Source organism: Trematomus bernacchii, unplaced genomic scaffold (assembly GCF_902827165.1).
Source record: "Trematomus bernacchii unplaced genomic scaffold, fTreBer1.1, whole genome shotgun sequence".
Taxonomy (NCBI): Eukaryota; Metazoa; Chordata; class Actinopteri; order Perciformes; family Nototheniidae; genus Trematomus; species Trematomus bernacchii.
In genome coordinates, this window is record NW_022987513.1 from 1451099 (window position 1) to 1476200 (window position 25102).

The 25102-nt window shown below is 39.2% G+C and overlaps 1 protein-coding gene across 1 annotated transcript in view; it reads right to left on the bottom strand.

Annotated features, from left to right (window-relative positions):
• The window catches only part of hlcs (holocarboxylase synthetase (biotin-(proprionyl-CoA-carboxylase (ATP-hydrolysing)) ligase)), a 31663-nt gene that overhangs the window by 767 nt on the left and 5794 nt on the right, over positions 1-25102 (bottom strand). The window contains 7 exon segments of the mRNA XM_034113969.1: positions 487-700; positions 1301-1415; positions 1679-1839; positions 2007-2074; positions 15446-15726; positions 23679-23717; positions 23719-23859. Coding sequence (XP_033969860.1) covers positions 487-700; positions 1301-1415; positions 1679-1839; positions 2007-2074; positions 15446-15726; positions 23679-23717; positions 23719-23859 — 1019 coding nt within the window.

Here is a 25102-nt window from a genome sequence, read left to right on the forward strand (position 1 = left end):
ATGGAATGCATTGCAAGGATTTCTCAACAGGCCAGATGTCTATGAAGGATTTGTTTGCATTTAAAGTGAAATACAATATACAATCTATGTGGTTCTTTTTGATTCATGCTGTAACTGTTTTAATACAATAAAGAATATTACAAGAGCAATCATTTCGTTTTTTGTTTGAAATGAAATAATTAGAATCAATTAAGATGAATGAATTTTCTATGCCAGATTAAATGACAACACCAACATCTAAGTGAGAAAGTGTGATGCATATCATTTCATTACAAATGGTTGGGGGTTATGGGGTTTATGCAGGATGTCCAGTCATGATTCTTCCTAACCACTTGTGGTGTGCAGTATTTTAACATAATCCTTATATCGGCTCAGCTTGCTCAGAACCATGGCTGAGCTGGAAACAAAAGAATACATGGGGCTAGTCCACAACTTTCCCTGAACACGGCAGTAATGAAACGTTAAATCACAGTCTGCAGCACTCACCTATGCAGCCATCTCTTGTAGTAGGTGGGCAGGACGGCGTCGGGGCCCCCCTGTTGGAAGCTGCAGATGAGGGCCTCCAGGAAGCTGACGCTGCGGGCGATGATCTGAGCGCAGCAGAGCGGGGGCAGGCTGCAGCCCTGCTGGGTGTTGTGCTGCTGGATCAGGTCGTTGATGCACACTGTGGGGTTACTGTTGGTCACGTTGAACCCACAGCCTGCAGGGAACATCAGGTCAACACATATTATTATGGAATTCTGTACTCACAAGAGGCCTGTTGCGAAAGACCATATTTTCACTATTGGTGACTATTTGTTCCAACTCTTGGTTTTATAGAAAAAGTAGGTTTCAGGTGATGGAACACTGAATGTGATACAGAGCTGGTGAGTTTGTTGAATCATTAGTAGGAAGGGTTGAAGCCTGTGACACAAGATTTTCATCGGCATAACTACACTGTAGCTATGTTCGTATGACTAAATAAAGAACCTTGAACCTTGATGTAGATAAGACAGCAGCCAAAACAAGATTGGTGATGCAGCTTTTGTTAATTATGCTATGGAACAAAATACCTATAGACATGAGGGAAGCCTGCTCGGTGAAGCTCATAACTCCTGCTCTCTGCTGCACTTTCTCTGCTGCACTCCGATGCATTTTAACCTGCTAACTGTATTCTATGTGATGTCAATTTTCTGTGAGTATTTTAAGCGATGTCTACTGTGAAGCACTTTGAACTGCAAATAAAGATTATTATAAGAGTGAAAAAGAGAAATGTCAGTTAAAGCCTGCAGACTCATTAGCTGTGATTAAGTGTTGTTACCTATGAGCAGATGAAACGTTGATCCTATTACTGTGGAAGTCACCAGAACCCCCCCGAGCTTCATCAGGTTACCGTAGTAGATGTCATTGGGCCACTTCACCCTCAGGTCTAAATCCTGATGAAGGATAAAACATATTCCAACATCATCAATCACCAACATAACACATTTTCCTGGAACACAAATGCACTGATCTTAAAAGTACTACCACTTACTTTTCCTACTCTGTAATACAATGTAATAGCTTTCTACAACAGACAACTTCTTTGATGTCTGAGATGTATTCAGATGTACAGTATTTGGTTCAAATCACAGAGATGTGCAGTCACATAATATGTTACTGTTGATGGAGCTGCGGTAGTGAAATGTGGATGTTATACCTGGTATCCAGGAAGTGAGCGAACAGCCTCCACCACCGCCAGAGCCACCAGATGCTGCAGGAAGGGGATCCTCTGCCCCAGCCTGGAGCTCATCTCCACCTGCAGGGACAGGGTGAACATGGCGCACCCCGGGGGGCTGAGCCAGGCGTTCCGCCCCCGACCTGCAGCAGCAAACACAGGACGGAGACACTAAGGTATCAAACACCAACACACAATTCTGACAAATAACATGAATGAATCCAAATTGAATGCAACTGAATCTGCTTCATCTTAAAAACATTGAGGTAAATGTTGTGTGAGCATGTTTTCAGCGTGCAGCAGCACTGACCTCTGCCCTGGATCTGTCGACCAGCTATCGCTATCAAACCCACGTCCTTTGGTAAGTGCAGAGTCAGACTGAAGGGAGACAAGAATGAACAACACAGAAATGTTAAAATCTTCTTCAAAATGACTTAAATGGACTCCTACTTTAGCCTTGCTTTTACTGTAGCTCTATTAACAACATTCAAATATTGACAGTTAATAACCTCCACCAAAGAGGTTATGTTTCTGGTTTGGCTTTGTTGGTTTATATGTTGGTCAAATCAAATCAGAGGTATTATATTACCCCTGTTTGCATGGAACAAAGCAAACATCCATACATTGTTCACACAAATCTGTGTTCAAAAAAACGTATTACTGTATATGCACAATGGACAAAAAAGTGAACCTATAAAGCAAGGGGTTTGGGAGTATGACATTGTTTACAATGGATTACTTCTTCTAGTCGCCACCAGGAAATGAGTATGTCACGGTTCACTGCTACACCAAAAAAAAGATTTGATCTGATGATATACGTGGTAACCATTGGGACCTCCCAGAGTATAGCTTTCAAAAAAGAGAGATCCAGTTGATTTGTTTATGATTTCAGACATTTCATTTGAAGTTTCTCAATTTGGATTTTATATTTTAAAGGATTTATCAAGACTTAAACTACTACGACACCACTGACCCCTCCAAAGGTTAATGTCCTAATGCTGCAGTCTTTTACGTTGACCACCTTTTATTTTAACAGCAATGCCTTTTGGCTAATACTGCGCTCTCGTTGTGGTCAGGATACAGTACACAGGAAGACATACACTTACCGGTAGGACTAAACACTAGTCCTGTGTGACACTGTCCTCACTATCAGCTATGCCTCCACCCATGGGCTCGGTGCAGTGTACCTTCTGACACACTCACACACATAGCTATATAAAATGTCCGGTTTCTCAAAATGGTATTAACATGTTGCTGGAATGGTTATTCTATTACTCCATTAGTTGATGGATAGATTATTAGTAGCTTTTTTTGATGATTTTTGAAAGATGCAAAAAAGGTTGTTTGAGAATATTTACAAAGTGCATGGAAGCATTTTAAAGACCAGTCTAAGCATCAAGAAATCTGCAGATGAATAGATAATAAAATAAGAATAAGTTGCAGCCATAAAAGGTTTAGCACTTTTTTCAAACCACAGAAAGAAAGAGTTCATATTTTTCCACCACCAACATTTGGAAACCACAAAGCTGACTGAACTTTTCAGTTTCTTAATAACTATCATGTGAGTTACAGTTTAAAGTGACGTTTTATTGCCATGACCACCTTGCAATCTTATCAATCAGCATTTCATTAACGCTCATTGGAGAGTTGGGGGCAGTTAATACCAGAAACCAAAGAGAACATGTTTGCACATTCTCTCATCTCCAAATGCAATTAAAGCTGATCCAGTGACCCAGTGCAGCCGCCCTCTGTTGGCCACTGAACAAAGATGGTGGAGCCGCTAAAGCAAGCGAGCAGGGCCTTTCTGCTATTGTCATGCAAAGTTGTTCACTGGTAAATCAGCTTAAGCACACAGGGAGCCCCAACCCAGATAGAGCTTTGTAACGGACTTCTCTAAGAAGTGTTTATCAAAGGGATAGATGGATAGCTCAATCTAGACTCTGAGCTCGGGGAATTCTGGTGTGACAGGCTAGTTACTGCGGACTAAATTAGCCATGAGCCTTCGTAAGCCTTTGTCCAGATGATAAGTACTGCTGATTATGAAAAGCATAACAGGACAGGTCTTATAACAACAGTCCGGTGCCTTATGTACATTTCTTGTTGAAGACATACAGTAGCATTGAAAGAGATGGGAGTCAAAAATAGGCTTCAGCCATCTGAACACAAATAAAGTAAATATCTACCAAAGTTGCAGCCTTTTTATTACAAAGATGTTACTATCCTTTTTGCAGCTCAATAGGGAAACACTCTAAGTAACAAAAAGACACATTTTTGTACTAATGTCCCATAAATGCATGTTACTAACTCAGAATCTGGGTCATTATCCCAGGGGTTTTTGTGTATCCCCTTGGGCCGTATTAAAGGTTACTTCTAGATCATGAGTGATGGCTGTGCCTGTTGCCGTGGTCCGGCCTGACTACCATGTTATAATTGTTTTGGCATCACCTGGAAGATTGTTGACAACCTCCTGGATCCTTCATTTTCATATACATTCACATAAGGATATTTGTCATTTGGATTGGTTGTAAATATGATGTATTTGTTTTGAGATACGACAGCTATGGTAACACTGTCCATCCCAGGAGAAGGATCCCTCCTCCGTTACTCTCCCAGAGATTTCTTCTAGTTATTCCCCCTTGATTGTGGGGTTTCTTTGGTGTGAGCAAGGGTCTCCAGACGGTGTGTATTACAGTATGGTGCAAAGCCTCCTGAGACAAATGTGTATTTTTTTTATAATAGGCTCTATAAAAAACATTTGATTGGTTGATTTCAAAGATAGCCTCTTTTGTATTGTATTAACTCAGCCTGCTGAAGCACACTGGAAAGGGATCTTTTAACAGCCAATGGGAACAGAAGGAATGACTAGAAGCACAATCTGTTTCTATGATCATGAGCACCTGACTATTGTTTCCAATCAGCCTTGATAAATGTGAACATATCCTTTAAGTTCACCTGTGGAGTGTTCTTTTGTAACAACACTGTTTGCAAATCCTTTAATCTATGCAAATATGTCAGCCAGACGTGCATCGCTGCAAGCAAAGGAAAACATATGGGGGGGGAAGTAAAAAAAAAAGCCCACAGCTTGAGGAATTTGTTAGCTTTACTGAAGCTGATTACAGTGGACGTTTTGTATAGCGCTTCTGCAGCCAAGTAACTGCCAACATGTGCTCACTAATGAAAGAAAAAAAGATTTTAAAAACAAAACCCCGGGTCTCTGCTGTCAAAAACACATCTTTAGTCTCAGATGGAGGAAGTCGTTGTGAAAAAAAGCCTACTACATATGCAAGACAACAGGGGAAATGTATTTGAATGAATTATGTTGGAGTAGAAATCTTTTTATCATAATATCAAATATTTCAATATGATTTGATAAACACACACTATAGGCAAACTAGTCGTTTCCTGTGAGATCTTAATGTAGGGCAGATCAGCTGGAGCATGACCCTGCTGAGGGTGAGGCTGTTAGGATGGGGCTCAGTCCCTGCTGAGGGTGTAACGGGGGATGCTGCTGTTTGGCAGGACCACCGAGAAACAGTCTGATCCGTGACTGACAGCTCTCTGCCATCAATCAACCCCTGTGGAGACCAAGACCAGGGGCCCAGCTGGCTCTCCGGAGCCCTCAAGCTTCAGAAAGGAGCTTTAAATAGGAATAGCTGGACCTAACAAGACCAGTGAGTCCACCTCTGAACACCTCTTCGACTGGCTGACACAGAACGGAGCTGGGGCTACAAGTGAAAATGTACTCCATCCAATAGAATGGAAAAACCTATATGTAATTTAAACGTATATGGAGGAGAAAAAAGGGACAACCCCAAAAGTATAACCCAAAATATAAATTGTAACAATGGTCTGCATTTATGAAGTGCTTTTCCAGTCTTCGCGAGCCCTCAAAGCGCCTTCCGATTGGAGGACTACCATATACCGCCTGAGATACAGCTGCCCCATCCATCACTAATAAGTAAAGCAATAATCCTACACATCTTGTGTCTTAATACTGTAATGATAACACACTAAAGGCAGGTTTATAATATGGAAGGAGGAGTGTGGTTATGTCTTAATGTGTTCCTGTGTACTTTAGTGATCTCTATGTTGGCCAGCTCAAGGCTGCAACACTGGGAGATATCTGCTTTCCTCTAAACTGAATCTTATATTGAATGCAAATCCACTGAATGTAACAGAGAAGACCACAAGCTTTAAAAAAAACTAAATGTATTATAATAATATATATAATGTATTATAATGTTTTATAAAAATATATATAAGAGAATAAATCTAAATAATGAAAAAAGTGAAACCACGATATTGCATATGTGGGGGGAATCATTCATAATAAACCTTTCAGATGATGTAGTGCTAGACTTATTGTACAATGGAGAGATCACTACAGAGCAAGCAACTGTTGAAAATAGTCAATTAAAACAGCAAATAAGTGGGGTATACAAAAGATGGAAACACTCAATACATGATGACTTGAAGGAAACGATTGCCCATTTGGTGACACCCCACCAGTAGGCGAGACACTGGTGGAACGTTTAAGCCGTTAGGACATTGTAGGTGGCTTTTCAAAAATGATGTGTGTTTGAACTCCCACAAAATCACTCCCAAAACACAAATGAGACTCATAATCACTCCCAAAACACAAATGAGACTCATAATCACTCCCAAAACACAAATGAGACTCAAAATCACTCCCAAAACACAAATGAGACTCAAAATCACTCCCAAAACACAAATGAGACTCAAAATCCAGAGGGAAAATGTAAGATATTTTCTTATCCAATGTAAAGACCGATAGCAAGAAAGAATGTACCTTTTAAGTTTTAGGTTCACTACAGCCACAAATGTGGATTTATCGACTGTTGAAAATAGTCCCCAACAAATGCACCCTTTCCACTTTTTTGAGGAGCATGTGGTACCGTTTGTTTTTTAAGATTTAAAAAGTGGACTATAACCTGAGTGCAAAAGAAAGAGCAGGACAGACTGCGAGGAAGACGAACACATTGCTGGTCTTTTTATGTTAAACAACAGATGTATAAATGCAGTTGGAAAAAAAAACCATTTTAGCAAAGAAAGAAAGGGAATACATAAGCAACCATGGAACAGGGACCTGTTTGCACCCTATAGGAGAAGACGATCAAACGCCACACAGACAGAGAAATCGGGACCTCTGTGGTGTTACTCTCACTACTAAAATATATTTAATCTCCTCAGATCACTCTGGGACCATTGTCATCGACTCATTCCAACAAGACCAGAACAAAGACGTACAAAGTAGCATATTTGACGGATAGAGAGAGGAGGCATTGTCCCAAGAGGAAGAGCTTGGGCATCTAAATCCCCGCTCAGGACTCTTTGTTTTAGAGGGCAGCTAAGCCACAGGGGTCACAGTCCAGGGTACAGCAGGTCAGGAGGATAAACGCCCACCAGCAGAGTCATCTGAGAGAGGTGGAGGAGGACCTGAGATCACAAGCTACAGGCATGTCAGCGTCTTTCTCACACACACAAACAAGACTAATGACACCGACACAAAGAGAAAATAGGGGGCTCTGCAAATCATCTGTTAGGTGTGTCTTCTCCAACAAACCTAGTAAAGATATTTCCCAGCAGCACCGGTTTCTTCGAGAGTGATATTTACAGACAGATGTAAAGATTCCAGTCCAGTAAAGGTTAAATTAAACAGATTCTACTGCAACGTTTTCAGCAAATCTAACTAATTAAATGGTTGGATTTTATGTGGTGGGTTAAGATATAATTTTTCTGAAAGCCATTTATCTCCGGAACCATTCCCCCCCAAAAAACCTCTCACTTCGCAGATTAAAATATCTCAGATTAAAAGATTATTTCTGCCATCGATGCTCATTTTTGAAACAGGATTTGCCGTGCATAAGCGTGTTTGCATTGATCATTCAGCGGCATCAAAGGGATGATCAATAAGAGAGGACAAACTAATCTGTAAATGTGATTAATTGAGCTAATCCTGTTTACTGAGGGACAGCAGAAATTATCATTTCCAAATAGCACTATTGGAAGTGATCAATGAGAGAGGGCTGCTCCATTACCACAGGGCAGCTGAGGCACCGACAGATGACCTTGCTCTGCTGACGGCCTGTCTGGGCTCGGCCGGCCTGGTCAGGCAGAGGTTCTGGGCAGCAAAACACAATCATCCATTAGACTGAATATACAATTTAAAATGTTTTTGGCCAAAGCAAATCTTCCTTATGTCATATTCCTGCAGCTTACATCCCAGCCTTTTATAGATCAGGGTATATGCAGGAATCCTGAAGTCAAATGTAATACCTTTTAAGACCTTTTTTAAGACCCTTTCCATACATTTTAAGACCTCATCACCACTTCGAGTTTTAACCGGTTAAATTGGCGACACACTTGACCTCACATTTACTATATACAGTATTGATTGTCCTTCCTCCTTATCTTCCAACAATTTGGACACAAACTTGCATTTCCCCATAACGATGTTGTTTAACAACCGGCGTAAACGGACCTTTGCCGGCGTAAACGGACCTTTGCGCGCTATCAAGCAGTGAGCTTGTCCTGTTCAGATGACGTCAAACCCAACGGGATGCCATAAATAAACTACACAGAATCACACTACACACCTACGCAATGATTACATTCAGGCAGACTGTAGAATACAACCTCTTTGGACAATGTATATACTTATTGAAAACAAGCTACAAAATGTAATACCTTGGAAAATGCCCTTTAATACTTTTTAATAGCCTTAATTTTCGCTAAATTGATTTATCAACTTTTATTACTTTTTAAGACCCCGCGGACACCCTGTAGATGCCATAGTGGTGATGGGCAGAAACATGCTATTCTCTGTGCTGACGGTATCTACATACTGTGTGTGTATACTGACTGCTGATGTCGCTAATGAGGCAGGCTTAACCTCTGCTAACAAAGGAAGTACCAAATCTAGAGGTACATTTCATCATATTTTGAGAAAACTACAGAAGAAGAGCTCGACGTTAACGTGGGATCTGGTGAAGCTCAGGATAGGAAAGGGAGATATATGAGAACATGACTATGAATGATTATGTTTTAAACCCCACAGAAGACGGTATTATAGGTGTTTATAACAGCACATGCACCTACTGACCAACAGTAACACATACAGTAACAGGAGCTACGGGGGGCTTCACAAATCATAAAAGTGGTGTTAATAGGTAGAGATTTAGTTTTTTGCTGTTTGTTCCATTGCGATGTTGACTTCTGTGTCGGCCTCCATAAATATTTCATTGATTTATTCGACTTTTTCAGGCATCATAACACCTGTATATCCCTCTTTTAACAGCATCACTCTGTAACTGTAGAGGTCAGGTGAGATAAGTGCTCACATTCTTTTAGCGTTTATTATTTTAATATTTACAAAGACAACACAATGTAGTTATAAAAACAATTTAAGTCAGTGTAAATTCACAAAAATAAGTGATTTCATCTAGGTTTAGATTCTCTGTACAACAAGTAGAAATTGAAATACGTTTTTTAAGAGGGTTTGTATTTGTAGAGTAGATGGTAGTTTCCATCATACTAATGCAGTCTCTGGATTGAAACACATTGAAGTGCTTTCTGGCAGGTTGCTGTGGTCTTGTGGAGCTGAAATGAAAACCTGCAGCTCTGGACCCTGTACGAGACTTCATGACCTTTCCCCATCACAGCTCCAGAGTATAACATACCTTCCACAGGACATAAAACTTCAAGTCAAACACTGCACCATATGTTCCCCAGAATAAGAAATGGGGACGTTTAGGCATCTGCTTACAATCTTTTATAATTGCAGGTGGAGCATGCAAGGTCAATTGGGCCAATTTGATTTTTATGGTCAAACCTATTGCCATAGTTATGAGGAATCCATTTTCCCTGCACCAAACCCCCATGTATGTTCTGTGGTTTGTATTTTTCACAGGAAACAGGACACTAATTCCATACAGTGTCAGTTTGGATATTGGATTGCCTGTCAAAACAAACAGAGCCTGCCAGGACTTTTGCCCTACAACTGGAACAGCTTTCAGTAGAAGAAGGGTGTTTTTCTATTCCGTACGGAGGTGTTACACTGCAGTGACTGTATGCTGTTTACGTGACTCTAAGACACAGCAAATGTGACATTATGACAGTGTTTGAAAAAAAAACGGGTAAAATGCCAAAAACATCTTCCGAATGTGCAGACAGCATGGAAAACAGAATCTGTTCGAGAAGAAGGAAAAATAATCAGAATCACATTTACATCCATCGGGCTTCTCTTCCTTTATCCATCAGGGAAAAATAAAAGGGGGGAAAAGAATACAAAAGTAAAAGTGGGCCCTTGGGTTTTCATGTCTGAGCCTGAAGCTCTTACAAGAAAAAGTCAACAAGTAGGAAGTGTGTTGCTCCAGGCGCAGGGATCAAGTTCAGCAGAGCAGGAAAAGAATCATTATGCTCTCTGAGCAGCCAAGTGGTGTTAGAAAACCCCTAAAGTCTCTTATCCTGGCTTTTCACAAATAAACACTTCCACACTTAACCAAACACCAACAGCTTGCCCACAATCACACACACTCTCACAAATAGGGATGAAAGTAATAACTCATAAATCAATTCTTGGATTAGCAGAAAATCACTCACTAACATTTATGATGATCGATTAATTGTTTAGGTCAAAATGGTGAATATTCTCTTGATCCAGTGGGTATTTATCATCATTGTTAAGTGAATATATTTATTCGGACTGGTGGTTGGAAAACATACTATAAGCTTCTTTAAGACACAATTATTGGACTCTAAGAAGTTGTGGTAATGTAATTTTTCTGGGAATGTATAAAATATGTAAATATAGCAGCAAGAGCGGTGTGACTGAAAACACTATTTTAATCTCTACTACATATGCATTTTAGTAAAACATAAATGTATCATATTCTCTATTAATAAGAAAAGCAATAAAAACTGCCCTGTTGTTATTTCTTACATTTGGAATAAACAACAATTTGTACTGTATGTGTGTTTTATGTACTTAAAGACTGGTCACCATGAAAAATGGTTATACTAACAAGAAGGGCTGACATTAACTATAATTCCGATGCCAAGTTTGATTATCATTATTTTCGTTTTGCTTGCCTTACTTAGAGAAATATATATCTTTTTTTTATTGAATTGAAGAAGCCAAAAATCTAACGTTTTGAATGTTGCCAAAATAAAAGCAGATCACTTTACCTAATTGAAAGAGTTTACACTTTTTAACAAATCAAGAATCTAAGCAATCATTTGATCATGACTTTCATTATTCAACCGTTTTTGATATGTGTTGCAACTAAAGCATTTCATTTAGTACTAGTAATGTGGTTTGATACCTTGGCTGACTGATGTGTATATGTCATTTGAGAAAAATTAGGAAAATAAGTTCAAACCTTTTATGTGTAACAAAAGGCCTTCTCAGTACTGCATACATGTTATGTTACCAATATTAGTATAACAGGAAACAGAAAGAAACATGAATTAGACACAAATTTAGTGGGCTTAAAGATTTTGTTTGAAATGTCAACAGACTGTGTCCCTTTTTACGCTTCAGTTTCTTAAAAGATAAAAAAACAAAAGAAGTGATAATAGGTCAGCTTGAATGGTGTTTGTAGGGGATATTTTGGGCTGTTGGACAGAGCTAAGCTAGCGTTTCTCCGTTGTTATGCTAAGCTAGCTGTTAGCTGTAGCCTTGTTTTAAATGGAGAGGTTATATCAATCTTCTCATGTAACTACACTGATAACAAACAAGAGCACTGCCCAGAAAGGCAAACTATTCTCTAAAAAACATATGAAACATTTGACACTACACTGAAACACCCTCACTATAATGGATACCCTGCACTAGCTGTTTTCTGGTAACAGGGACATGTGCGTCTGAAGGGCTGCTGAGTGTGAAGCTGATCACTAAAAGCATTGAGATTTCAGCTGGGTGTGACCTTGTGAGAACACTGTCCTGTGTCTCAGGACTGGCTATTATTAGCCGCTCCCTGCCAAACAAAGCCTTAATACCCTGGACAAACACTCCGCCTGCCAGCCATTGAGCCTCAGCTTCAAGCCTCAGCACTCAAGTGACTGAACCTGAGTTTCATCAGCTCCTCCATCTCAGCCAGCACCGACCTGCAGGCACTTCGCTTCAAACCAATTCCCTCTCTGCCTATTAGCCCTCGCAATCCTTTATTTATACCCCAGATAGAAGAAAAGCCACAGTCATTGTCATTTCAAAGGACTCTAATAACGGACTCCTCTGAATTCATCATCTGTTTGACTATTTGCTTATTTGATTAACAATTTAATCCTTTTTTAAATGAGATGCTATTCATTTTAAGCCAAGTGCCTCACCTGTGTAACCACTGACACCTTCATTGAACCGTATTTTGCATTGTTCACAATTTTCTTTTAAGTTATCTATTTGATTCCAACATACATTTCTAGCGGAAGATGGTGTATGTGATGAGTTGTTTTGTGTATTTAGTATTACTTGCATCCTCTGTAATGATTTTTATATTTAAAATTGCAAACTGCAGATTCATTCATCCTCTTAATACTCGTGATGACGGGCAACAAGGCCACCTTTTTAGACATAACCCGAATTTTCCATTCCAACAGTGAAAATCTGTTACAACATGAATGAGAGAAATCCCATGTCGAGTCCTGTGATGCTGCTGCTTAGATACACACGTTTTTTCAATTTTGAAGTCAATTCAATTTTATCAAAAGGCTGCACATCTGGCCCTTTCTGAACAGCCATGTTCAATTTAAAATTGTTTTAACAACATTGTTATCACCATTAGTGGTATATAGGAACACCACTATTACCACAGAAAATACTCAAGTGGTTAAAAAATTCTGCTCATCTTTCTGTTTTTGGGCCGGTCATAAAAAGGGTCTCACCAATCTTCATTTCATTTCAATGTCTCTCTATCCAATTCAGAATTCATTTGATTGTTTTTGTGATAACATACACAGCTCTGAATGGTCAGACACCTGCCTAAATGTGAGCTCACTGCAGCCCTGTGTCAGCAGCAGGTCGTCTGATCAGGGTTTGTTTGTTGTTCCTGGCCTCAGGCATAAATGTCAAAGGAAAGCTTTGGCTCCTAAACTTTGGAACCCTTTCCTTTTTGATTGAAGATCTTTTGACACCTTGGACACTTTTAAAAAAGCAGCTCAGACCCCTTCAGACTTTCATTATTATTCGTTTACATTTCATGGTGTTTTTACTCTAGTCCAAGCTTTTGTTTTGTGTCTGTTGCATATTTTCTGTTTAATTGTGCACCTTTTGACACTCTTCTGTAGAAAGTAGCTCTACTAAAATACAACTTAACATTTAAGACTGACTTAAATGTAATCAAAATCAGGTGAGACAAAATTACACTTTAAGGTATACACCAGCAAATTGAAATGATAAATCAAAAAAGTTTGGGGACTTGCAAGAGACCAAGAAGAAAATAATTGTCAAAATTGTAGCAGGGGAGGCCCAGACATTCTGACTTCTAATATTAGTCACACTTCCATAATACTAGATCAGGCAATGAAGCGTGTGTGCAAGTGATTCTTATTCAGCGTGCTTGAATATATTCAGGTGAATGTCAGACTGCCAAATGCTGTAAAACCAAAGAATCAGTCGTCACCAAACAAAAAGTAAATGTTCATTCCCACTAGCATTCCTATAATACTGTTAGAAAGTGTCAATTCTACCAGAAAGATGGATTGTCTCCAACATATTCAGTATCAAACTGAATACTTACTTAGAAATGCTTGAAGAAATAAAACAGACATTCCTTAATAATAACATTAATCAAGGCCGCTCCAGAGGGACATCTGGAAACTCAAACATTAGCAGTGAAATCAAACTGTGGCAACAGGTTTGGGGTTGTATGGCCTGCTCATTCACCCAGCATTAGTTTTTGTATAACCTTAATGACAACACTGTCTGTTCCAATCAGCTCAGTGCTGCTCCACAATCCATTTTTCAAACTTTATGACAGTTTTAATTGCTCCCACCTGCTGCCAGACCGACCCGCTCAACAGCCACTTTTACTCACATGTGGGTGCAGACAAAGAAGTCTATTAGGTCCAAGTTGCCTTTGCTGCAGTGAGGTCACTTAGGCATTAAATTAGTTCCAGCCTGCCTAACCTCCCAGCACTCACACGCACGGACACGCACGCACACGCACGCACTCGCACGCACACGCACGCACTCGCACGCACACGCACACGCACGCACGCTGACTATGGCTGCTAGCAATTCAATAGCACCATCTCGACCCCAGCATCCACCTGTAGGATGTGAGTCTACCTACACCAAGAAGGAAGTTTGTTTTGTCGCCTTAATGTCAAAGATTTGTTATAAAATGAAATAAAACATCATGCTATTTGAAAATGAGGCTGAAAAGGAATACAAATAGAGAAAACATGGTCCTAGAATGGAGCCCTGTGGCACCCCATACATGGATAATGCTAAAGGAAGTAACGCTTGTTACAATCTTTCAATAATAATAATATTATGATCTACTATGTCACAAGCAACCCACTAAGGTAAAGCAGAACCAGCGTCCGCCACTCACCTGCATCAGTGTTAACCAGGATCTAATTTGTAACTTGATTTTATGTCTTCACGGTAATTTACTGAAATTATGAAACAAACTATTTCTATTCAAAAAGTAGTGGATGGTTTTAAACATGAGAAGCTTTTGACAACAGTAACTCAGCTGACTAAGAGAGAAATAATAATGCACTAGTCTAAAATTCACATGCCAGCCGCTGGCCCAGAGTGTCATGTGTAAAACAAGATGTTATATCTCTAAGCTTTAGTCTTATTCTTTTATATTGCTTTTTTGTATACCTAACCTTGCTGTGTAGCTTCTGTTAAGAGGAACTGTTTTACATTGACGCATTGTTGGGAGACCCAAGCCACCCCTGTCGGCAGTCACACATTAATTAATCAAATCACATTATGTTGAGTTAGATGCTAAGTTAGATCTCTTCAAGGTCATTTTCCTATCAAAGAAGATGTCTGGGTTTTAAAAAGAAACAAAAGACATCAACACAAAGCAGATAATGCGTAGACGTGGAGATAGTATTAAAATAAAGGTCATTATGGAAGTGCAATTTACAAACTCTTAAAAACTGAAGACATACGTTTTTTTATGTTTTTTAAGTAATTGTGTTAGGGTTAGGGTTATAAAACAAATGTTCCTGGCATAAATAGTAAACTTCAATCTTCCAGACAAAATGGTTACAGTATGGGGTCTTTTGTGAAAGAGGAGGCTAATGCTAAGGTCAAGGCATTGATTATTATGATAGCCAGTCCTAGAGTGTGACAACCAATGATATGATGTAAATACAGCTTACATTTACACACATCTTCATCTGGGTCACAATAAACCTGTAACTGTGACCCTTTGAAAACCTTTGGCGTCCTGACCACACAACAGTGGGTGATATGCACTTTTTGCTTTAATGTGCTCAAAGTCCATTAAGCATCTGTGAGCACATTATACCATGAAATATCATCTGAACTTTGGGGTCTCTGATTATAGGTAATACCGATTGCAAGTAGGCAGAAATAGCTGCAGGGTCTTGTGCTTTAAGGCGAAGTATAAAATTACAGCTGGGTAGCCTGTGCAAATGTTGTATGTCTTTAGGTCAGTAAGCTTCAATTTTGCGTGTGAGAAAATGCTGCTGCCAGCCTCAGAGTAAGTTTCAAACATTAAACAGGCTCAGAGGAACATGTGTTACCCTTGTAGCAGGTCCATGGTGGACGTGGCGACCTCGGTGTACAGCAGGGTGTGTCCCAGCACGCTGCTCTTCAGGTTCTTACTGTAGGTCTCCATACTGAACTGAGGCCAGCTCTGGGCCTCTGAAGAGTTGGTGACCAGGGCCAGAGAGCCATCAGGCAGCGAAGGAGCATCCTGGAGCTCAGAGCAGGACACCATCTTTAGGGAGGCATTGGATGATTTAAGGAGACCCTTCTGGTCTGCACGTGTCTGCAGCCAATTCACAAAGCTGGCCTTGGCCTCCTGTCGGAAGAGACAAAAATAAAATCAGGTATTTATTTTATAAAAAAATATTGAAGCTATTTCTTTACAAAGCCAGATCCAAACTTGACATTTCTGTTATGTAAATAGATATACCCACTGACAGCTTCTCAGATTTGTTGAGCTATTGTTGGTTAGATCCCTGTAATAAAGTTTGTGGGTAACACAAGTCCAAGAGATTTTCAAGTTTTGTTCTACGGCATAAAATCCGTCAGTAAATACCCCACTGCTGAATGTCCGAGCGTCTATGTGTTTTAAACGGAGGTTGCTAACAAGTGACTGAATGAGACTACTAAATGTCATTATGCCAAACATTAGCCGCAGTTAGTTAGCTTAGTGATGCGCAGCCATGTGACGGTGATGTGGTCTTTGTATACCCTAAAGTTAGCTTTTTACTTATGGATATTGCATAAAAGTGGTGTTAATATTTGTAGATCATTCTGCTAAACAAAACATCTAAGTATCATCAACTTGTGCCACAGATATAATTTTTAGCAACATTTTAAAATCTTTTCACCCTCTGTCTGAAACCAGAACCCAGTCTGCTCTGATTGGTTAGCTGGCCGGCTCTGTTGTGATTGGCCAACCGCTTAAAGATGTCCCGCCCCTTAGGCTATGATGTACAATGTGTTGGAGCGCAAGCCAACTGAAGCGGGAGTGTTACATGGTGATGTCACTAAAAATATAACGGTGAATATATATAAAAATATTAGGGCTGTCAAGTTAACGCGTTAATAACGTGTTAACGCAAAAAAAATAACGCCACTAATTATTTTAACGCGCGATTAACGCATGTGTATTTGTCCTCGGCCTGCCCCGTAGTTTCAGAGCCCAAAGGCTTGACGTTGTTGTTGTTGTTGTTGTTGTTAGTTGGATGGTGGGAGATTCTAGCGAGAGATATGGATACAAAAAAAGGTGTTTTAAACAGCAAGCCAAGCACACACTCGCTTGCGGCAGGCCACGCTTGAAAGTTTGCCGGGGAGACGCCTGGACAACAACAGCGATAGCTAAATGGGTGGCTACAGCTTAACATTGTGGAGGACGAGGGGCTGCGTTAGATCATTCGGATCGCATCCAACGTGTCGACTGCACATCACAGCGCATTATTTTGACCCACAGTGGGAATTTCAGTCTCATGCTTTGACTGAAGATGAAGACAGAGGAGCGGCATTTCGCCGACAACTGTAAACAGGCTTGTCTGTTTGAGCAACTGGCTCAGTGCAAATAAGTACACAGGGTTGGGAGAGAGTGTAAGAGAGAGAGAGAGGTTCCAGGTTGTTGTATTGAAAATATTCAGGAGAATATTTGTCATGGTTCCAATGATAAACAAACATTTGCATAAAGCATATTTGTCCACTCATATGTTGATAAGAGTATTACAAACTTGAAAAATATTCCTCTAAGGTACATTTAGAACAGATAAAAAATGTGCAATTCATTTGCGATTAATCGCGATTAACTATGGACATCATGCGATTAATCGCGATTAAATATTTTAATCGACTGACAGCCCTAAAAAATATATAAATATACAAAGCGTTGGATGGAAATATTCTATTTGGATTTCGCCACCACAGCCAGTAGCGTTATTGTAAATGCATGCTACCACTTAAATATGATTGTTACCGCCATTACTCAGCCAAATAATCATGTTGTAAAACCGCAGACATATACTGTATTTGTAATGTGCACCATTTCAATCCAAGCCTTGAGAGACTTTTCTGATTGATATTGCAAGATATGAGTTTGAATTTATTTGATGGAGGTTCTGTTTGAAATAAATGTGCAGGATGAGTTCATCAGAGCGTGTGTGGCTAATCAATGACATGGTGTAATTAGGCAGCAGGCCCAGTGTGTTCCAGTCACTTCACATTTATCAGGTTTCTCTCCTGTGTCCTTCCACACACTACACATGTTGTCTTAATGTTTACTATCTTCTTTCTATGGTGAATATATTATATTGTTATGGACTACCTTCACTCTCTTATTAGACTTGACTCTACTGGTATGAACTCCCATGTATGTGAGGTAATAATGCAAAGCATTGTGAAATAGTGTAACATAAACACAAGTTGATTGAGTTAATTTAACATTAACGTGAAGTCATCCTCCCAAGATATAACAGGATATGGTTTGCACAGAGTATGATAGTTTAGATGAGCCATGGACTCTCATCAAACCCTGTCACATGATTGGCTGAGCATGACTGTCAAACATCTTTATAAATGTATTACATGCCATGGATTGTTTGACTTAACTCACTATATGTGACAGCAGAAGCAGCAAACCCGTGGACATACACTCTACTAATGTAATGTGTTCTAAATTCATGTTGGAGTAGAAGTGTCCTTGGGCAAGATACTGAACCTCAAACTGCTCCCCTCAGTGTGTGTGTGTGTGTGTGTGTGTGTGTGTGTGTGTGTGTGTGTGTGTGTGTGTGTGTCAGTCAGCACTACATCGGAAGCACAAGGAGCTATCAGGTGGACTCTGAGTACATTTTTTTTAAGACAACTACAAGTCTGCAGAGAATCAAGATGATAATTGGTCTTGTTTATTTAAAAGACTAAAACGTCTTAAGAGTAAAGACAGTTTTCTTTGACTAAAAAAGACTCAAATCTCTAGATTAACTCTTTACTAACTAAAAGGGATCAGGTAAATAAGATAGAACTAACAAGGACATTTGACCGAGGAGCCTTCCCTTTCTTCTAAAAATTAAACTTTTACGACTTGTTTTCCTGACAGAGCAGTAGGTTATTCTCGGAGCACCCCTCTGCAAGGTGGCTGAGTTCCTACCGATATAAATTCTTATCCTAAATTAAAGTCACATCAGGAAATCTCATCATCATTTTGGTTCATTTCATTCTAGTAAATATTAGAATTTAAGTAACACATGGAGACAAGAAATATTGTTGGATTCAATTAATTTGATATAAAACCAATGTCTCAAGTCTCACATCTGAGACAATAATTCACAAAGTCTGGTGAATAGAACCACACAAGGTACCATGATCTCAAGACAAAGGTTTTCACACACCTGCAGTTACACTGAAAGTCAAAGTGTAACTCAATGGAGACCTGAATAAATTGAACGCAACTAAAAATACAATATTCCATTCAATATTCTTGCTCTTTGCTTTGTAAGGCAGCCCTGTGACCGTCTAGTGCAGGGGTGTCCAAACTACGGCCCGGGGGCCAAATGCGGCCCACGGACCATTTTGAATCGGCCCTCAGCAAATTAAAAAAATATAATGGAATATGGCCCACAAATGAAACTTGTGCTCGTCTTATATTGTACTCCGTAAATATAAATGTAAAAATATATTACACAGTAGTATTCATGTGTTAAGACCACTTTTCAAACCAATTCAGTCAATTCAAGTTGGAAACATTTTCTAACATACATGTATCTTAGTTGATAAGAAAAAAGCCCAATTACTTATTTACATAACAAGTTTGAAATATACCCTTCCTATTTCTCCTTATTATAATCAATCTGAGGCTTCTGTTTTAAGGGATGAGCTGCCAACACTCACAAGCATCATTTACCTACATTTGATTGATTTTGCTAACTTATAACTGAACTTATGAGGCAATATATCTATAGTGAGTGGCCCATCCCTTCGTATATTTTTCTGTATGTGGCCCTCGGTGAAAAAAGTTTGGACCCCCCTGATCTAGTGGGATGCAGAGGAACTGCCAAATTGTATGATTAAAATCTGAATTAATACAAAAAAAATAATTGTATTCATACAAAAGCTAGTTATTATTATATCTAAAGTTGCTTAATAATTGACCAAAATAAAACATGTCAATAAATCAACCCTCCACCAATTCATGAATATGGAAGGAATTCTATTGAAAAAAACGTGATCGACTTTCTTTTTTTTATCACGCCTAAGATTCTGAGTAAATACAAAAAGGTCATCTTCAAAGCTGGAGAGAATGTAGAGAATCGGATACAGAACACACACAAAAGCCACAAAATGATAACGTTTTGGAAATTCAAAAATACCTTGTTCAGGAATCAAACCGAATACGGAAAAGACAGCTGGCTTAATAAAAGGAACTGTTCTAACATATGAACTAATGAGAATGTTACTCCCAACTGCATTGTGCTTTTTGTTTTAATTATTCATATTTTATTTGTATGAATAGTGGTATTGTATTTTTTTTTTCTGCAAGTACACTAACATCACCACCGCTAAGCTAAAGATTTAGCAAACGTTAAGTACTCTCAAATACCAACCCTTTTATCAACCGCTGTTTTTGATGACACGTAGAAGCTCCGGAAACTCTCCAGTGGGGCATTTACTGAGGTGTTTTAAGTAGTAGAACAGAACATGAACATCTTTACAGCTTGTGTTAACAACAGATTTTAATGTAGGACTCATTTCTGCACCACTCTCGGTGCTCTTTGCTTGGGTGGGGGTAGGGGTTGGACACTTTAAAGAATGGTGGCGATTTTCATTGGTCCAATTACATTAATGACAGCCTGATACCCACTGCAGGGCCTAATGGTAGGCCAACACATTACATAAACACTGGGTTTCAATAGGAAAGCTCCAACACATTTTACTGCCTATAGATAACAGTGACTAAAGAAAATAACAGTCCATCAACTCCAACAAGCTTTGACACACATTAAGCCTCAGCACAAACTTGTGAATCCTATAATAGTAAAACGAAAAAAATAAATGGGGGTCTTTGGCAAATCCATTTCAGTCCTGATTCTATTTAACTGGAGAAGCCACTTCATTTCCAGACAGAGGGAAACGGGGATTTACCAGCTCATGGCTGAGAACAGGAACACCCACTGAGCAGAGATGGAAGTCAGCCGCGCGGATCACCAGCACACTGAACACATTAGTGTGTGTTTGAGACGGCTTTCATCACCTGCAGAGAGTCCTGCTACTAGCAGAGTGTCAGCCCTACAGCTGCTGCATGGTCCTGTGGGTGTGAGACCAGCAACACACTGCTGGAAAATACACAACTGACCCACGTCTCTCTTAAAAAGAGAGATACTTTTAAATGACAGAGGTGACATGTATGCATATTATGACTGTTAATGGTGCCATTTGAATTATACATGGGTATTGTATAGGATCTCATTCTTATCATCTGCCTTTTATACATATTATGTGCAATTCATAATTAATATATATTTATTACAAATAAACCACTGTAAAGATTGTAATATACAAGTTCAATATTGTAGTGTGCTCATTTTTACTCCAACTTATTATGGTAATAAAAATATATATATTGTATTTTTTTTATCTTTTATTGGACATTTTACTTTGTCTTCTAGGGTTTATATAAATATCATTATTTTATTTTATCTAATTGCACATTTTTACTTTAACTGTATGTATATAAATAGTTTCGTTCTACATTTTAAAATATTTATTTTAATATATTTGTTTGATTCTAAAATGGAGCAACTGTCAAACCTAATTCCCTCCAGAATAAAAAAGTATTTTAAATCCGATTGTGATATATGTAGAAAGCTTAAATGATCCCATAATATTGCCCGTGAATGTAAGCATATGGGACACAGTCTGTCTGTGTGTGGAATATAGTATATATATATATATATATAAGTGTTATATTCTGTGGATTATTTGAAAATGTTTTGTCTACTAAGTGTTGAAAAAGTGATTCTCTTTTTTAGGTGCATTATTTCTCAGAGCCCAATTTAACATTCACATGTTTATCCACCTAACCTTTCAAAACCCACAGATATTCATTTGACAAATATATATGTATTAAAACAAATCAAAACAGAAAATATTATAGAGATTAGATTTCAGGTCTTCAGATACGTTCATTTAAAAGTCGAGGTGAGAATATTTCTTATTTTTCACACATGGATAGGAAGGAATCTGTCAAATCCGACTTATTCTGTAAACTGCTGAGAACAAGTAGTAATTTCGGAGAACATCACTCCTGGAAACCTCCGGCTCCGTGCTTTAGCGACTCGAGACTACAATATTGAGGGACAAATCAAGCCGCCAACTTTAGGTCTAGTAAAAGCGTTGTGCAGTGTAACTCACTCGGAGCAGAGACATGTTGAGGACACGGCTACCAGCTCCCCTCACAATAATCTGGAAACAATTCTGCAGCCCCAAATTACCATAAGCCTGCTTCTTGTTGGGACACGGCCGGGAAGTGGCTGGGGCAGCGGGGTCAAAGGTCACACAGCAATCCAAATATACAACAATGAAGAAAAAAGAAACTACAATACTACTTCTACCAAAGCTAACGTTATACTATTTTGTTTTCTTAGGTTTTCTAAGGAGGAATGGGATCCCTCACTTCACTGATGCCAGCGGGGCCATGTGACCAGAGATGCTGGATTCTTGTTATAGGGACACCTGGAGCTCCAACTCCCCCTAGTGGTCATTCTGCAGTACATTTATCCTTAAAAACATCCTTTATCAGAATCAGAAGACTTTTAATCGTCCCGCAGAGGGGACATTTAGACAGAACCATTCCTGATAAACTCTCAATCTTAACTAAATGAAACAGTATATGACACCAATTCAATTCAAATTACTTTTTTGTATCATTAGGAAATATCTGTTGAGCTATTTATTAATGAGATGAGAGGCACTTTCTTTCAATGTACATACAGGTATGGAAGTGTGAAAAAAAACTGAAGTTATCCTGATCCAAGACCAGCCCCCGCAGAGTTCTTGTGGTTGCCTGCGTCCCACCTGCCAACCTGCATCTCAGATAGGCTTTTTCCATAAAAATAGACCACCATTTAAAACAAAAATATCTGACAAGGAGTCTCTGCCAAATCAGCTGTGTTAGAAAAGCTTGGCTAAATCAAAGATCTCTTGTGTCTTTAATATTTACAGACACAGGAGAGGTCTATAAAATATCTCCATAGACATTGTCTTAAGATAAAGTGAACGTGTAAAGTGAAATGTTTTCCGGTGCTCGTTGGGTCGGTCCCTGTGACAGCTGATCAAAGCCCGATCCACGGCCCTCTGGTTTGTGTTGGCCCTCTGAGCGCGGCCCTGATGTTAGCCTGCTGCATATATGCTCATATATTTGCATACATTTAGAAAGCAAAAGTGTTTCCACGTGTGAAGCATGCAGGGCAACGGTGCTGCCGCTCATACAATTAACTTTAATAAAAACAATCTGGTTCTCACTGTGTCCGTGTGTGTGTGTGTGTGTGTGTGTGTGTGTGTGTGTGTGTGTATATAACTAAATGGTTAGATGAAGGATGAATAGATATTTGTTCTCAAAGAGGGCAGAGAATGTGAGCAAGAAGGTAAAGATAACAACACATTTTATGAATTGTATACATTCTTTTGAAAAATAATATACTCTGAATGAATCAGAAAAGCTCTTATCCATGGACTCCCACTCATGCCTGTATCCTGATATGAAAATGATCCAGGAGAGACACAGACAAATGGGTTACATTAATGATGCCAAGTATTGTTTATCAATAATTCAAATCAAAGTTAAGGAATATTTTACGTAAAGGCTACACAAATGTATGTTAATCACCAATTCAAATATTGACCTTTGTTTCATTTAAGTAATTAAATGTATTTCTAGAAGACTTATGACTTTTTGTTAATCTTTAAAAATGATTATATAGGGTTATAGGTATCGTGACCCTTCTATAAGAGTATAAGTGTGTAGTGCACCATAAGATTTGAGGTCTTTTAACAAAAACAATATAATTGGATAACTAACGGTAGAGCTTCTTTTTTATAAGCCATGATTTCTACCCTTCTGCTTCAACTAACTTTGTTTTCTTGTACCTTTGTATATTTTATATATTAGTATGTATATTGTATATTAGTTGGAATAAATAAAAGAAAGAAGGGTCATCCTCGCTGGTGTCACTTTGACCTCATGTTAACCCGGCGCCCTATAAAGCACAGACAGACGATCACGGTGGCTCTCACCTGAGAGGTGGCCAGCAGGTGGACTGGGCTTGGGGGGGGGGGTCTGGCTGAGCTCACAGCTGAGGCCCAGAGAGGTGAGGATCTCTGTCAGGACTTCATAACGCAGAGCATTGCTGACCTTCAGCTCATCAAAACCTTCGGGTTGTAAATTCTGGGAGTCAGGAGCAATTTCCAGATGTGCCTGCAGACAGGAAGTTCAAAATGATTGCTATGGCAAATGCAAGCATACATTTGATCTCTATGCACTTGCAGTTTAGAAATGTCCTCACAATCTGTTTACAAGTCAGAGCTAACAGCACTCCAAAAAAGTGTTACCCTTACAGCTTAATTAAACATTTTCCCATTTCAAATGAGATACTGGACTGTTGCTCTGAGCAGCTTTCAGAAGAAGTCAGACACACATAAATATTCACCAACTGCTAACATGTAGTATGAGTACTCACTAAAGTAAGACTTTAGTACTTAACTGCAGGCGCAGATCTGATGCATTCTGCCCCCAACACATTTATCATCAGGTGCACTGAAACAGTTCTTACATGCTGCAATCATTCCTCCTGTTTAAACTGGTCATTAAGAGGTCCCTTCTTAATGTGATGCTAAGGTTAGTGATGCCGGAAACATCAAAATGGCAATATGGACTAGTGCAATATCCACATCGCAGTAATTATAATATTTGGTCAAAATATGTGAAAATATCTAAATGAAGACTTGAGGTGCTGCAGAGAACTCCTGTCCTACAAACAGTTTTCCTTCTACTTAGTCAAAATACTTTTTTTGCTACACATCTTTAAATGTATTTTTCAAGGATTAGATGAATAATGTTTCAAAAACGAGTCAGTCAAAATAATCACAATTAGTTATCTTTTCCAAATTGTGCAGCCTTACATTCCACAGTTCTCATTTTGTGCAAATGTATTTCCAGTGTTTAACTGAAGCAAACTATGAGGCTTCAGCGGAGTTAGAAAGATTAAGTGTGTACCTTCTAGAGTCTTTGAAAGTGTGTTTAAAATGTGTAACATCCCTGAACTGCAGCTACGCAAGGAAAAGGAGATTAGTAAGTACATTTCACTCATGTGGGCACCTGACTATCGTCTTCTGAAACAGGCTTGTGAACGCAGCCTTGCCTGAGCTGAAGGTGACCTTCTGTAACCTGACAGGAACCTGGATGTGTCCTTCGGAGGGACAAAGACAGTTCTGTAAAACCTTTATCACACACTGTGGCCCAATTCCAAACTGACCCCTACACTCTGTAGTCTGTAGTCCCACTCACAGCTGAATGAGGCCCTTCTTTCAGGCGGAGGGTGTGAATACAGAGGCAAGTTTAGGGACAAACTCCCCTCTTTTCAGCAGAAACAGGAACTTGTCATAACCAGGGTTATGAAATATAGAAATGTGGTTCTAATGTTCTTCCACTTCCCTATACT